Source organism: Canis lupus, chromosome 17 (genome assembly GCF_003254725.2).
Source record: "Canis lupus dingo isolate Sandy chromosome 17, ASM325472v2, whole genome shotgun sequence".
Classification (NCBI taxonomy): domain Eukaryota; kingdom Metazoa; phylum Chordata; class Mammalia; order Carnivora; family Canidae; genus Canis; species Canis lupus.
In genome coordinates this window covers 49,965,396-49,980,495 of record NC_064259.1, presented here as the reverse complement: position 1 = coordinate 49,980,495, position 15,100 = coordinate 49,965,396, and the positions used below count along the sequence as shown (strand labels likewise).

General features: G+C 55.6%; 1 protein-coding gene and 1 long non-coding RNA gene across 15 annotated transcripts in view; one reads left to right on the top strand and one right to left on the bottom strand.

Moving 5' to 3' along the window:
• The window catches only part of SFXN5 (sideroflexin 5), a 122,687-nt gene that overhangs the window by 14,609 nt on the left and 92,978 nt on the right, over positions 1-15,100 (bottom strand). For 7 of the 14 annotated variants that reach the window (XM_025453559.3, XM_025453560.3, XM_025453562.3 and 4 more), the window contains 3 exons: positions 12,067-12,182; positions 10,009-10,094; positions 3,828-3,945 (listed from right to left, as the gene is read on the bottom strand). In XM_025453559.3, coding sequence (XP_025309344.1) covers positions 3,828-3,945; positions 10,009-10,094; positions 12,067-12,182 — 320 coding nt within the window. The remainder of the gene's footprint in view (positions 1-3,827; positions 3,946-10,008; positions 10,095-12,066; positions 12,183-15,100) is intronic. The other 7 variants (XM_025453564.3, XM_025453565.3, XM_035700721.2 and 4 more) reach the window with 4 other exon arrangements.
• Positions 5,906-8,832, top strand: LOC112664210 (uncharacterized). The gene is made up of 2 exons (XR_003139578.3): positions 5,906-6,132; positions 8,512-8,832. It is a non-coding gene; the product is annotated as an uncharacterized LOC112664210 (long non-coding RNA).

Here is a 15,100-nt window from a genome sequence, read left to right as displayed (position 1 = left end):
AGCTCACTCTGCCGAGAACCCCTCCTCCTTGAAACACTCTTGTCTTTAAGGTCCATGAGGGCACTCCATCAGTGTCTTCCCCCTGCCCCTCTCTGCTCTGGCCTCCTCCTCATACCTTTCCTTCCTCCCACAATGACCTCACCCCTTCCTTAGCCTCAGCTCCCACCGTGCACCAAAGGTTCCACATCTCCAGCCAAAACGTCTCCCCAGAGTCTGAGATACACATATCCAATGGTTTAGGTGACGTCCCTTAAGAGTCACTAATACCTCAGACTTGAAGAGCAGGGGGAGGACTTAACCCGCCAAGGTTTGCGTAGTCACCAGCATGCTGACCAGTCTAGTAGAAGCTTAGCAAGCGGCAGCCAGTATTATTATTTGCAGTTTTCATTTTAAAATTAGCATCACTTTAATAGGCAGGAATACGGGTTTGAAAAGAGCAGGCAAAGCTCTCTCCCAGGAACTGAAGGGAGGACTGAGGTCTCTTTTCTCAACCTCTGGGGTGAGTGGGTTGGAAACTCCACACCAATCACTGCAGGCCAGCCATTCTAGAAACAAGTTCCTAAACTCCATCTCCAAGTCCCCTAATTAATTAATTAGTGTTCCAGCTATTACTCCTGTTGACAACTTTGGTGGCTCTTGGCAAGGATGGGTCAGCCCAAGCAAGTCCAGACTTATTGTGGCAAATCCCACCGGCTTCTGGGATGTGAGACATGATCCCCATACGGCAGGAGCGGTACCTCGTTAGAGAGAATTAATTGAGAGGGTGAATGAGGGGGAATGAGGTCTCTCAGCTAGCTGGCTGATGGCCTTGGTGCCATAGGTCACAGATAGGCCTCAAAACACCTCCATTTGGCCCAGGCTGCCTGCATCCTGGTGGAGCTGATGCAGATGAGGAGGAGGCACATAAGACCAAGTCTCTACCCCCCTCTCTCAGAGAATAGACTTTCATGCAGTGCAGACTCTTCCCAGTCTAGAAAAGAGGTTTGGGTTTCAATGAGAGGGACTTTGGTTAGACACTCAGATGAACTAATTTCCATGCCTATTTGAGGTAGGCATGAGGGAAGAGAGAAGCTTGGACCTTGACAGGGAGCCTCTGTGAGGCCAGGCCTGCTTGCTGAGACCACCTCCTGCAGCTACAGCCAGAGGCTTGGGTGGGGGGACTGTGGCCATCTCGCCATTATTTGCCCCAGAGGAACACTGGCCAAAGGCCCACAGCACTCTTAGACCCTCCCCACTACACACACACACACACACACACACACACAGGGTGGCCCCTAGCTCCCTTCTCTCTCCACTAGCCCACGGCAGGCAAAGTGGTTGAGGGAGGAGAGAAAATCCTGTGGAACAAGCAGATGCAGCATTTCCTGGGAGTTCTGGCCTAGGTGTGGGCCTCTGGGGTTTCTTCTCATATCAGCACCTGCCTTCTGTGACTTTGAGCTGGTGCCTGGGCTGCTCTGGGCCTCCACATCCCCAGCAGAGCCAGGAGGATGGTACACAGGATGACCCCGAGCAAGCCTTCCAACAGGTCAGTCCCCGATTCTGTACTCTGAGGCTTCTCTGCCCTGGGGCCCTCCCAGTGCAGACAGGCAGAGCTATGGGACCTACCTAAAGCTTCTGAACACCGTGGTGCCTCCAGGTGCCTCTGACCCTCGCCCGGAACTGCACACTTAGCCTGACTGTATAGAGAGATGCCGCTGCTTTGGGGAGTGCTGCGCCCTACCCTTCCAAAATGGGGATGCCAAGACCACCAAGCAGTGCCCTCCCTCCCAACTTCACAACGTCCAGGTGATCTGGAGCCCTTGTACCATTCAGAGTCCCCAAATGTCAGAAAACAGCTCTTCAGCTTTCGTGGGGGGTGAGATATCCCTGGTTTCATGGCACGGCTGGGCCCTATGGGCATGAGGGCACTCCAGGCTCCCCACCATACTGTGCCTTGGCCCTCCAAGACAGGAGTCCCACCCCATCCTAGTTTCCTCCTAAATCCCTGGGGCTCAGTGGAGGTAAGTTACTCCAAGCCTCACCTCCCAGGACCCCAGGGCCTGGAGGCTGGCTTACCACCTCCTACTTAGGACCTTGGGTCTTCAGCCCCCATGGTCCAGGCCACTCATTTTCACATTTCCAACTTCCCTCCAGGAACCTGCCTCTTCCCCACCCCCACCCCCACCCCCTCTCAGGACTGAGCAGGGTCAGGCCTGCAATCGTAAACTCAGTGGTGCCGGTCTGTGGCCCCAGCTGCCATCTCCCCAGAGCTCAGTGACTCCAAATACCACGTTCATTTTTTGACCTCCTTGGGTCTGCCTGTCCATCAAACCTTGCTTTCCCCACTCAGCTTACTTGCGCATCTTCACCCCCACCCCGCTAAGATGCTGGGCCCACTGCTCCTCCTGAGGGCCTACTCCCTGAATGCCCCACCCAGCCCCATGCGACCTGCTGGTTGAACCCTGTGACCCCTGCAGCACCCAGCACCTCAGATACACAGATTCCGGCCCCACCCACAGACCTGCGTCCTCACTCAGCCACCCTCTCCACCAACCCCTTGCAGGTCTATTTCTATTTTCCCCGGGCACACCAAGGCCTCTGGACAGAGTGGTCAGTCCTGCCACCCCACTTCCTCACCCCTCAGCTGGGTCCACCCCTCAGCTGGAGACGGTTTGCCTTCATTGCCTCAGATACCAACCAATACTTCTCAGCTTCGTGGCATTCCATGTATCAGGAGCATCTGCCCTGTGGATGGCCCATCACCCTCTGACCCCACTTGGCTCTGTCCTTGCCGCCCGGGGCGCTTGTCCCTGAACACCACTCCTCCCCAGGGCCTCTCTGCCACACATTCGCTGGCTTCCATTACTGGTTTTATGCTGGTGGCCTTACTTCTGTCCCTCTAGCCCAGGCCTCTCTCCTGGATTCCAGACCCAAAGCCGACTTCCCACAGGGCAGTCCCATTCGCACATTCCATGGGCTCCTCAAACCTCACGTGTCCACCCAACTCAACACACCATCTTCCCTCAAACTGCCCCTCCTTGCATCTCCATCCTCTTAAGCAGTGCCTACATCTGCCTGGTTGCTCAAAAGCAGAAAGATGGGCGCACACCCTACCAGCTCCCTTCCCCTCCCACCACTCGCAGTTCTTCATAATCCTAACTCTCTCTTAAAGGACCCACTTCTTGTTGCCCACTGCCAACAGCCTGGTCCAAGCCGCCACCATCTCTTGCTGGACACCCGCCACCGCCTCCTGATGGCTCCTCCTCCAGAACTCCAGCCCAGACTCAGAGTCAGGAATCTGCAGTCCTCCATTGCACAGCCCTTCTGAGGGTACCTACGCTCTCTGCTTTGGCTTCCAAGTCTCCAGCTCCACCTGCCCTGGGCCCCCTGGCCTACCCCACTTCACTGTGCTCTCTGCTTATGTTGCGGATTTTCCTCTGCTCTTGGAACGTGCTGTGTGCTGCCTCACCTGAGAACTTTAACCCAGGTGACCCCAGCCCTACCCACTGCCTCTTCCCCCAGGCACCTGGCCAACTCCAGCTCATCCTCCAGGCCCCATGAAATGCTACTTCCCTCTAGGCTGGGTTTGGGGCCCTCTATTGTATCCTCCCACATCCAGCTGGACTCATCTCCTCCGTGTCCTAATCCTTCATCTGCTAGTCGCTGTATAATTGTCATGTTCACTGCTTGGCCCTCAGCTTGGGAGAGGTCAGAGCCTGGACTGACCTGTCTCATCTATGTTTCTAACCTCAGTGCCTAGCTCAGGGCTAAGGAGTTGGCACTGAATAAGTGTTTGTTAATAAACAGCTAAACTGCACCCCTCCCTCTCCTGCCCTCCCCACACTGACCTCTGACATCTGCGGGAAGAGGCTGATGGCCAGCGGCAGGGCCAGGCCGAAAGCTGCCAGGCACACAAGGCTTTGCACAGGGAGGAGGAGCCGGGGGCGTGCCTGCAGGAGAGCCGTCCTGTGGGGAAGACAAGAGACCCGAAGAAGGAGTGAGCTGGCTGCTAGCCACCATGCAGGGCCCCACTCAGTCCCAGGGCCAGGGCACTGTGGTCCTGAGCCAGTGCCAGCCCATAGCTATATAGTTGTGGTGGGATTCCGTCTTTGGGGCCTTCTCCAGTTGGCACCTTTGTCCCCAGGCCCTGCCCTGAAGGACACTGCTGCTTGAACTCTCAACCACTCATTGTAAATGGGTACTTGTGGGGTACTCATCCCACCCTGTGTCCAGCCCTGTGCAAAGAAAAGAAGGCCACGTGTGAGGGAGACAAGAGAGGAGGCTGTAACTGCCCCCTCCCCCACCAGGGAGACATATAGCAGAGAAAGATGGTCCTTGAAGGCAGCACATAATAAAAAACTGAACAAACCAGAATAGAAGTCCAGGGGAGGAGGCAAACAGCACACACAATACTTATACACGCGGGGATACATGCGTGCGCATGCACACACACACACACACAGCTGAGAAGGGATTCCACAGAGAGGATTCCATCCTCTTCTGTGTATGGAAACAGACCACACCCAACTGCCTGGTCCACTTTGATCCAAAAGACAATGAGAAGGGCAGTGACTTGTCCAAGGCCATGGCCAAGTCTGCTGGAGGCAGGCAGGGCTGCGGCCTGGACTCTGGACTCCCTGCCAGTGCTACGGCTCCATGCTGCACCCAGCTCCTGCCTTCAGAACCCTTCGGCAGTGTCATCACCAGTGTGTCACACCTGGCACTCACCCACCCCATGACAAGCCTTGGAGGTGGGATTCCTGGGCAGGAGAAGTGTATGAAAAGTATCCTTCCAGGCCTTGGGCCCCTCTGCTCCATGATTAAAACAGGCTCCCCAGACAGACTGGGGCTGTGCCTGCTGGCAAATATACCTTCACCATGTTGTCCATCAGAGCTTTACATTTTCTATATCTGGCAGGCCCTTTGGTGGAAACCACCAAGACCTCCTTGGTGAGGCCTGGGGTAGGTGTGCCAGCAGATGGGTGACTGGACTCTTTGCCAGGGGATGCTGGGTGGGCAGTAAATCTGACCTCAATAACTATGTCACCTCCTCACGACTGGGACTGGCTCCTGGTGTGATGAGCATATATAACCAGGCTCTTGTCCTTCTGCTGGAACAGAGCTGGCTGCAGCCACAGGCAGAGGAGAGACCCTTCTGGGGGCAGGGCCTCAGTGTGGGGCAGGGAAACCCCACCCCCCTTCACCTCTCTGGATAAGAATCCTTAGAGCACCTAGCCCTGATCAGGCGGCAAAACTGGGAGCCACAGTTCTCAAATTCACGTGTCCAAGCATCTGCTTAATGCAGACCCCCAAGAGCCCCTCACCCCACTGACATCCCCATTCTGTTGGTACTATAACTGGGAATCTGCATTTCAAACAACCTTCCTGAGTCTTAAACAGGTCATCTCCAGACCACACTTCTGAGAAACCCTGGCCCAGGAAGTTCCTGCTAAGGTACCAATAAAGCTCCAATTACTTGCAAATTCTATGCAAATAAAGGGCCTAGCCTCAATAAGTACTCAGTCACTGTGGGTTATTACGGCTGTTTTTGCTCTTAGGGCAGAAAGGAGGGAGGATCCTAGTGACGGGCTGTCCTCTAGCCTTTCCCACTGGCCCAGACCCCAAGACCCGCCCAGCTGTTGAATGAAGCCTGAGTTGAGCTACTGGAGGGCAGTTTCACAGGATTAAGAGCAGCAAGGCAAAGGTGCCTAAATCAAGCTCTAACCTATCTGACCTTCCCCTGAGCCTAGTGCCCCCATCATCTCCCTCTCCTCCAGGTGAGCCTCACACCCTCTGTTGACTCAGCCTGAGGCCTGCTGGCTTCCATGGGAATCAGACAGCTGAAATGGGCTCTGAGACCTTTTCAGCTGAGATCGACTTCTCCAGCAGGACAGGGAGGTGGAGTACCCAGAACCTCACTCTCCTGACTTGCTTCCATAGGAGGCCCCCTGCCCTGAAGAGGCTGTGGAGGGCGGGGCTGCCCTCCTGCCCAGTGGCAGTTGACTGTGACCTCAGTCCCCTTAGTCCCCAGTGGGGAATCAGAGGAGGGGGAATGGGACAGGAGAGTGTGAAGTCCCTGGAAGCATAGACTGGAAGGTCAACAAGGCCAAAGAGGGGGATGGGGAGAAAGGCATGAAGTTCCTTCCCTGGCAGGTGAGGTGTGCTCCTGGCAGGGACCCTGGGGCAGCTTCCTTCCACATGGGGCTGTGACCTTGGCACCTCTCTCAGGGGTGGCTGGCTGGAGTCTGCACTGGAAAAATGGTCCAGGAAGCCCCAGGCCTGTTGCTCCTGACTCAGGAAGCAGGCAGCCGCCCCCCCACCCCAGACTTCAGCCAAACAGAAACCCCTGAAGTCCCAGCCCTGAGCCTGGAGGCCCAGAGAGTGAACACAGCAGGATGGGGGGAGGGGAGAGGAGAGGGAAAGGCAGCTGGGGGAGTTGAAATATGCAGATGGAGAGATGTGCGTGTGCGAATGCCTGGAGAAAGGAAAGACCCGGAGCCCAGGGAATGAGGGAGGCTGGGGAGCGGCCTCAGGAACCACTGTGGAGGATGTGGCTTGAACCCCTATCCAGCTGAGACCCCACCTGGCTGGAAGGTGAACTCCAGGGTGAGGGATGCAGAGCTGTGGGGGGAGAGAGCCGCTGCACCTGCCTCTCAGTTGGTGGGATTAGGAGGAGGTTGGATCTCCCAGCCAGGAGACTAAAGCCAGCTTCCTCGTCAGGAGAAGTGGGAGACCTCAGCCCCAGGTAAGGGGCAGCAGAGGGAAAGGTGTGTGTGTGTGTGTGTGTGTGTGTGTGTGTGTGTGTGCGCGCGCCCTGGGGGGAGGCACACGCTCAATGCTCCCTCTGCAGTGGGGGCGGCCACTCCACTCCATCTGACTTTCCCTTTCAGTCTCAGAGACAGGGACACCTGGACATGCTGGGCTCCTCCTACCTCTCTTAATGCTAGCAGGAAACCCAGGGACCTTGTGTCTCAGTGCTCCTCCCTGCGAGGAGGAACTGAGGCCAGAGGCAGGGCAAGCCCAACCCCAGCCTCTGTACCAAACGACAGCTTGTCTCCCCACTGCCGTGCATTCCCTCAGCACTTGGAGCAATCTTAGTTTGCACTCCATTAATTTGCAAGTAGGCTGCTTTGTAAGTGTTCTTTTGTCTTTTCCCCTGGCTGTCCTGACTCTCTCACCCGAATGGGCTCCCAGAGGGTGGGAGCAGGCTCGCCCCCCCATCAGCCATCTCAGCAGAGGCCTCTGCCATTGGCACCCCTGCGTGGAAGGCTGCAGGGTGCTTAGCAGAGCCCCTGCAAAGACTCCTGCTGAAGGGTGTGAAATGCAAAGCCCTGGCAAACGAGGAGGTGAAGAGGGCAGTGCCACTGTTCCCCTGGTGAGAAACTGAGGCTGAGGGAGTCTCCTCGACCAGCATAGCCTTAAAGTGCTGGAGTGGGAACCCAGATTTCATTTTCCTACCAGGATCTCAGCCAGCACTGCGACACTGCCCTGCCTCTCCCATCAGTCTTGTGCATCCCTGAACAGATGTGAGGTCAGTAAGTCTTTGAGGGCACAGACTGGGTCTCGATATTGCTGAGGGATCCTGAACTGTGTGGGCTCTTTCTCTTCTTTGGAGACCTGCTCAGGAACTTCAGAAAAGGACTGACCCAATACAGGATGCCTGAACCAAATGTCCAACCTCTGCTAACCTCTGCCTACCTGAAGGCCTCCTTCAGCCTCTGAGCTGAGCCAGCCACATACATGGCAGCCTGGACTCTGGGCAGATCCCAGCCTGGGAGGTTCAGAACCAGAATGATCCCACCCAACTTCCCAAAGCTATTTTATGTCCTCAAACTAACCATCACTCTACTCTACTTTCTGCAAACCCAACTCAGATGGCAAGTGGAAAGGCATCACAGACGTTTTCCCCAGAAAATACCAGGCCCAGGATTCAGTAGCCTTGAAGACAGAAGCCCTCCCTTCTTCATTTGCCTGGTGGTCTCCTCTTGTGCACTCACAGTCACTGGTATTTGGGGAAAGCCTCAGTTCACGAGGCAGCGATGTACACAAGGGGCACCAAAGCAATTCCTCTCCCAGGATCTGTTTGTTTTTGCAACTCCCACACGAGATTGATTTTCTCAAATGCCGGTGCTCAGAATGCCACACCACTGCTCAGGTTTCTCCCACAACTCCCCCTCTTCCATGATGAGGAAGGGATCGAGATATCTCCTTGTCTGGTCTCAGGGCTCCTCATCCATTGGTCTGGCTAGCCTCCTCAATTTCCCACACAGTGGAACCCACAGCCTGCCCAGAAAGCCTGCCTTCCACAGAAATCCTACCGTGCTCTTAGAGTCAGCTGCAATCCTTCTCCCATTCCACCTGGCTGATGGGCCCATAGTGCTCCCTCCCCTCAAGGTCACCTTGGGCCCATTTACATACTGCCCAGCCCCACCTGCAGCTGGCCTGTGTATGGGACAAGCCCGTGTCTCCTACCAAAATACAGGCTTCCTGACACCAGGACCCCAAATCTGCTCCTCCCTTGTCTTCTTGCAGGACAAGACCCAAAGACATGCTGATTATGTGCTCCGATCCGAAGACATGAGGCCCCTCATGTGGTAGGAAGAGCCCAGCTTTGCAGCTGCACTCCTAGGTCACTCCTGGCTCTGTCATTTCCTATCGTATAACTATAGGCAGATGACAGAGCCTCTTTTTGCCTTGCTTTCCTTATCTGTGAGATGGAATTCTTATGCTTACCTTGCCGTGCTGCTGTGATGGTTGAATGAGATCATTTGTTCATCCGACAAACACTAAGCATCTACTCTGTGCCGGGAATTGGGCTAGATGTTGTGCAGGGCAATAAATAAAAAGAATGTACTTGCCTCCAAGGAGATGACCAGACAGGTAGCAGACAACAAGATAGAGTCTCTGATGCTGCTAAGTGGTATGAATAAAAATAAGGCAAGGGAGGGAAGCGGTGCTGTATCTTGATGGGGCGACATTCGGGGCGGGACTCTTTGAGGAGCTGGCATTTGGGCAGAGACCTGGCTGGGAGGACTGGCAGGTAGAAGTGCTTACTAAATGTTAGCTGTTACCATAATTCGTACTGCAGCAATAGGAAAGTCCTCAGACTGGGCAGATGAGCCTGCTCCGAGCCCCCGACGGTGGCCCTAACCTCACCCTTACGCCTTGAGGTGCCCCCTCCCATTCCAGGCCGCCAGGAGAGAGCAAGTGCTCAGCGCCTCCCTTCTACCTGCATGAGCCAGGGGTCTGCACCTCCAGGATTGTATTCATCTTACTGACCCCACCCAGAATGCTTCCCTGCTCCTCGCCAGCCTCCTAGACTTGCCCTCACCCTCAGAGCCTGCCCAAACCTACATGAAGGTCAGCTCTGGCTCCTCCCTCTCTCCCCTTGCCCTGGCAGCAGCCGTTTCTGGCTTCACGATTTAACCTCACGCTCATTAATTTATAGGATCACTCTATCGTTGTTCTTATTATTGTGTTCCCTTACAACATCTTTACAGTCACAACAAACAGGTTTTCTCAGAACATGCTTTGAAGGAAGGCAGGGAGGTTTGTATTATTTGTGTTTTATAAATGGAAAACTGAGGCTCAGTGAGTTAGCGAGTTGCCTTGTGGTTGGATGCCTGAATAGGGTGGGAGCTGACCCCAAATCGAGTCTTCCTGCCACAATCCTCATACTTTCCCTTCACAACTGGCCCTGCACTGCACACTAATAGCATACATGCACACGCGCACACGCCCATGTGTGCACACAAACATGCACACCCCAGAACTGTCAGTCCCTCGGGGCAGGGCCAGCACTGTCCATCTGAATATCCTTCGAAGCACCTAGCACAGGACCCTGCATAGTAAAAGCCCATGAATACTCACGGCATGATTCCAGGAGTACTGCCTGGGAGTGTTTGAACAAACTGGGGTAGGGCAGACTGCCAGCTGCTCCCCTGTCCCCTGCCCCGGGCCAGCTGGTTCCCCTTCCCTCTCACCCTCCTCCCCAGTGGTGGCCCCTCTCTCCTGGCTGCCCCAACTCACTTCTCTAGCATGGACATGACGATCGGGGGGAGCACCAGGATGGGCATGGGGAGGACCACTCGCGTCAGTGCCGTCTCCAGCAGGGCCTGAGGGGCAAGCAGAGGCTGTAGTGAGTGGAGCTCCCAGGGTGGGGGGCACAGCCACCTGGCAGTGAACCCCTCTCTGGAGCCCGTAGGTGTGTGCACTGCTGCTAAGCACATCTGGCTGAGTAGAATAATTCATGGAGTTGCTCAGGAAGCCTTATTCCAAACACCAGAAAAAAACCACCCCCATCTTCCCACCAAACAGATTCAAAAAGAGCAGATCCCTGTCACCTGCCACGTGTGGGGGAGGGGTGGCAACACAGAAGTGGCCCCAGGAAGGGGCCTGTGCCCAGGGAGGTGCCTCGACAGCGGGTGCAGGGCTGGGGAGGAAGCATATGGAGGACTCGAGATGCTCTAAAAACAAAGCAGGCACTGAGAGGACCAGGGCAAACAGCTGGGGCCTGCTGAGTCGCATGAGGCTCCTGATGCTGAAGGAGGACAGAGATTCTGGGGTTTACTTTTTTTTGACACCCTTAAAGACAAAAATTTGGAAGATCTTGCATCTCCTGGCTCTGGATGAGACCCTTTCTTAGTGATAAGAGGTCGGCTTTGTGAGCAGGACATGCTTCTGCTGAGTGTCTGCTGTGTCTCCATATGGGGTTGCCTGGGTCCTTGCCCAGGGGGTTCCTTCAGGATTCCTGGGGAGTGGGGGCATGGTCAAGGCATGGCTCAGAGGCAGTTCTGCACTCTGATGGTTACCATGGGGAGTTCTTTCAACCCCAGGGGCTCCCGGCCCTCAGGGAAGGCTCAAGGAATGGCTCATAGCTCACAGACCCCAGGAGCCTTCCCCTAGACAGCAAGGGGCTGACCCCGCCAAGCTGAGGGAAGCCCAGGGCTGCAGAGAAGCCTGGGGTTCCCTGCCGCTTGCACCATGAGGAGAGTGCCCATGGTTGGCCTCCCTCTCAGCACGTCAGGTTGGATGGGAGGTTGGGGTCAGGTAGGAAATTGAGGCCAAATCCCCTTCAATGATGGATAGGTTCAGAGTTGAAAATTTCTCCCAGGAACCTGAGTCCTGTATGATCAGCCTCTGGAAGGCTTGGGAGGAGGTTCCTCCAGTCTCCTAATTAGGTGTTGGAATGATGCAGAAAGCAGAAGATGCAGTGCTGGCACTGGCACCCCTGAGCAGCAGCTTTGCCCCTCCTAAGCCTGGGATGGCACTCACTTTCTCTGAGACCAGTGGAGAGGGGAGCACCAGGACAAGAGAAGGGTCTTCCCTCATCAGAGGATTATAGAGAAGGTCTCAATGACAGAAGTGAAGCTTGGGGCCCATCGTGGGAGCTGATGAGGGGGCAGTGGCTGGAGCAGAGGGGAATGCTCAGCTACACGCACCTGGCTCCCCATACCAGCACTCAGAGGCCAGAGCAAGACAAGCAGCTCATTACCACTAGGATGAAGGCAGAGAAAGCATGAGGAGACCTAGAATTTTCTAAGAAATTACAGTTGCCGGAGTGGGTGAGGCCGGTGAAATGAGGAGTAAAAGAGGGCCTTCTTGCAGCAAGCTGTTCTTCCCCAGACCCCCACCTCAGCCACCCTCGGTCCCTGGGGAGGTATCATCTGCAGATGCGCCTATCAGCACAGACCCGAGAGCCACCCGCAGCCACGCTTCCTCTTCTTGCCCAGGAGGCCACAAAGGCCCAGGGAGCAGGGCCCCAGGTCCCAGGGTAGGGGAAAGAAAGCTCTGGGGGGTCTCCTCTGCCCTTTCCAATTAACAGATCAGAGAAGCCAGGTCCTGAGGGGCTGGGACAAGAGATGGGATGTCTTATAGTGGTGACGATGGATGGAAAGAAGGAGGGATGTGCAAGGATAGGCGTGGCCGGGGCCAGGGCTGGGGGCCCAAATGGGGGGCAGGCTAGGGTCAGGAGTGCAGATCCAGAGGACAAAGCAAAGGCGCTGTGCATAGAGGCCCCTGAGGAACAAAACCCCCTCCCTGTCGCTGGCCTCCCCACTGGCCCCACTGAGACCCCGGATGACCCACGTGTCTGGCTGCAATCTTGGAGGAGCCCACGAGGTTGCCGTCACCATCCAGGACATCGATCCCTTCCTCCAGCTCCCCATACCGCATCAGGACCACGTTGCAGATGTTGGCACTGGCTGGAGGCGGGGGGTGGGGGGCAAAGAGGCAGGAGTGAGAGGTGAGGATGCCATTCCACCTAGTGGAGAAAGCCACTGGGCTGCACCCAGGCCCCCCTACCCCAAGCAACAACAGTCCTGAGTAAGTGTCTAGTCTGCGTTCAGATGCCGTGGGTGACGGGTGCCCACCTGCCTGGCTGACCACCAGCCTGTTAAGGGACTTGGGGGCCCTTAAGAACCTGGTGAGCAAAGGTGTAAACTAATCAGTGTGAGAGAGGATGGGGACAGGGTTCAGGAGCCGAAGAGTGACCAGTTATCAAGGGAGCTGCTTTCTTTTCCTCGGGGGGTGGACCTGGCAGGCAGGCCATCTGGGAGGGTTCCCCGCTGCAAGACCCCCACCAGCCCCCAATGTCTCACCATCAGCAACTCAGGCCCTTGGGCTGCCTTTCTGGGTATCTTCCTGAGATGGCAGCCCCCCATATTCAGCCCTTTGCTCCTCAGAGTGAACCAAGTTCCCAGAGATCAGCTTCTCTGACAGCAGGTGCCAGAGCAGGCAGGAACCTCAGTGCTCACCCAGCACCACCCCCTCATCATATGGATGGAAAAGGAGGCTCGGGGGAGGGGGTGACTTATCTGAGGTCACACAGCTAGGTGGGACAGAGCTAGTCCTTTGGGTACTCAGGAGATGGGAGGGTTTGGGGATGGAGGGTCCTGGGGTGGGGTCAGGCGGAGCTAAAGGCCGACCTTCTCCATTCTCGCTTCAGATGGTTGGGTTCCCTCCCTTGGCTATGAGATCATGACAGATCTGGGCTGAGGGGAGGGTTCCTGGCTCCTTAGTTAGACACTGGGTGCCAGAGTTTGGGGGCCACTCATCAGCTGGTGACTAGCCCCAGGAGTCTCCCTCTGTTCCTCTCAACTGGAGCCCAGGGGCCTGAGCCTGGGCCCTGGGGGGCAGGGCGGCTGTGGTGCTGACCTTGCCTGACCTCCTTCAGCCTTGCTCCAGGATAAAAGTGGGGGGACTTGAGGGTGGTGGGTGGGTGGGGAATGGGGGGGGTGACAAATGTGGAGGCCGCCTGCTGCACTCCTCCCCCAAAAGCGCCTTGCTGTGTTTAAAGTTTTAATTTTTGCTAATTAATGTCAATTAATTTTGTATAATGAGTGTTTAATTTTGGGGAGTGTGTGAGCCTGGGAGCGACTGCAGTTCTGGGCTGTGAACGCTGATTAGCATCAACACCTGCTGCTTCCCCACTCCCTCCAGTGGGGGGGCACGAGGGTTTGGGGAGCTGCAGGGCTGCAGGGCCTAGTGGGCAGGTGGAGTGGGAGGAGGACCACAGATGCTCCTGGTGCCTGAGCCAAGGCTGGGGAGCAGGCGGTGAGGGTGCTTGCAGCTGGGGGACAGGGTTCTGCAGGTGAGGGGTGGCTCGAGACCCTCAGGGTCTCTGAGCCTCAGTCTCCCGTTTCAACGAAGTGGGGAGGTGGAATAAACAGAGGGGAAGACCAAGATGCTCTGCAGTCTTTGGAGAAGAAAAGCAGGAGACCAAATACGGTTTTAAAATGTATTTACAGCACATATGCCGTCTCTGAGTAGCTCTTGTATTTCCACACGACACTCAGCCGCAGTGGTAACCATGGGCAGACCTCTTCTGTGCTGGTTCCCTCCTGTCCTCCCAGCAGCTACACTCACCTGTCTTATACAGCCAGGGACGGGCTTGTGAGACATCTGGCAAGGTTTTGAGACATGTTTGATGATCGCAACCTGGGTTGGGGGTTGCTGCTGTCATCTAGCGGGTGCTAGATCCAGAGGTGTTGCTAAACATCCTACCATGCACAGCCCTCGCCACAAAGAATGATCTGGCCCAAAATGTAAGTAGTGACGTTGAGAAACCCTTGTCTTACATGGAGACTGGCAGAAGGAAGAGGGTGAATCTGAGGTAAAGAAGGAGAGGTTGGGGCCTGGTTTTGGGGCCAGCTGGGCTTGAGTTACACTCATGGCTTTGATTCTTGTCCCCTTCACTCCCAGAGGTGAACTCTTGCCAGCCCTGGGTGCTTCCCAGGTTTAGGGCCTAGAAGGGCCCCCAGAATGGCCTTGGGAAGCAGACACCTGGCCTGTGTGTTAGTGACTCGCCCTCTAGTGGCGGCAGGAACACTCTGCATTACTCACACCTCTGGGGCTGCCCCAGCCCTTGGTTCCTAGGAGACCCAACAAAACCACTGGAGGGGATTTTGGGGTTTTCTGCCCTGAAAGACACCGATCTCTGCCCTCTGAGAACCCTTTACACCACTGCCACACCACCACACTACCACCACTGCAGGTAAGACAAAGCTAAAGGAATGTGGTCCAGGCAACCGGCATCTGCCTAAAGTCAGGAGCCACCAGTTCATTCTGCGGCCTGAAGCAGCCACCCTTACCAGGCTTCCCTGGATGTAAAAGGGGGTGCTGTGTTTAGCATCTCTATGGGACCTCTGGGCACTAGCTGAGGTCACATGGAATGTCAACTTCTGCACCCAAGCCCCCACCAGGTTAGGGGAAGCCAAGGAGAGCTGAAATATGTCTAGCTCCTTGCTGCATGCATGTGCACGTGCGCGTGTGCACAGGTGCAGGAGACAAAGAAGAGAGTATTTGGAGGTGGTGGCCAACCAGTCCCAGATTTATGGTGGCATCTTGCTTGCTCTCTGCAATTTCCAAATGTGAAATGTAGTCATAGCAGACAGAGTAGGACTTTGGTTCAAACACAAAACTACTTAGGATGAAACATAAAGCAGGAAAAGAAATGAAAACCCAATGCCCTTCCCCTCTAACAGCCCCTCCAGGACAGTTTGGACATGAGAAAGCCCTCTTCTCATCTCAGCTGCTTGGATGGAAAAAAGAGAAAACCCGAAGAGCCACCCTAAAATGATGGCACCCCAAGCTCTTCCTCCCTCAAAACACCCATAGTTCT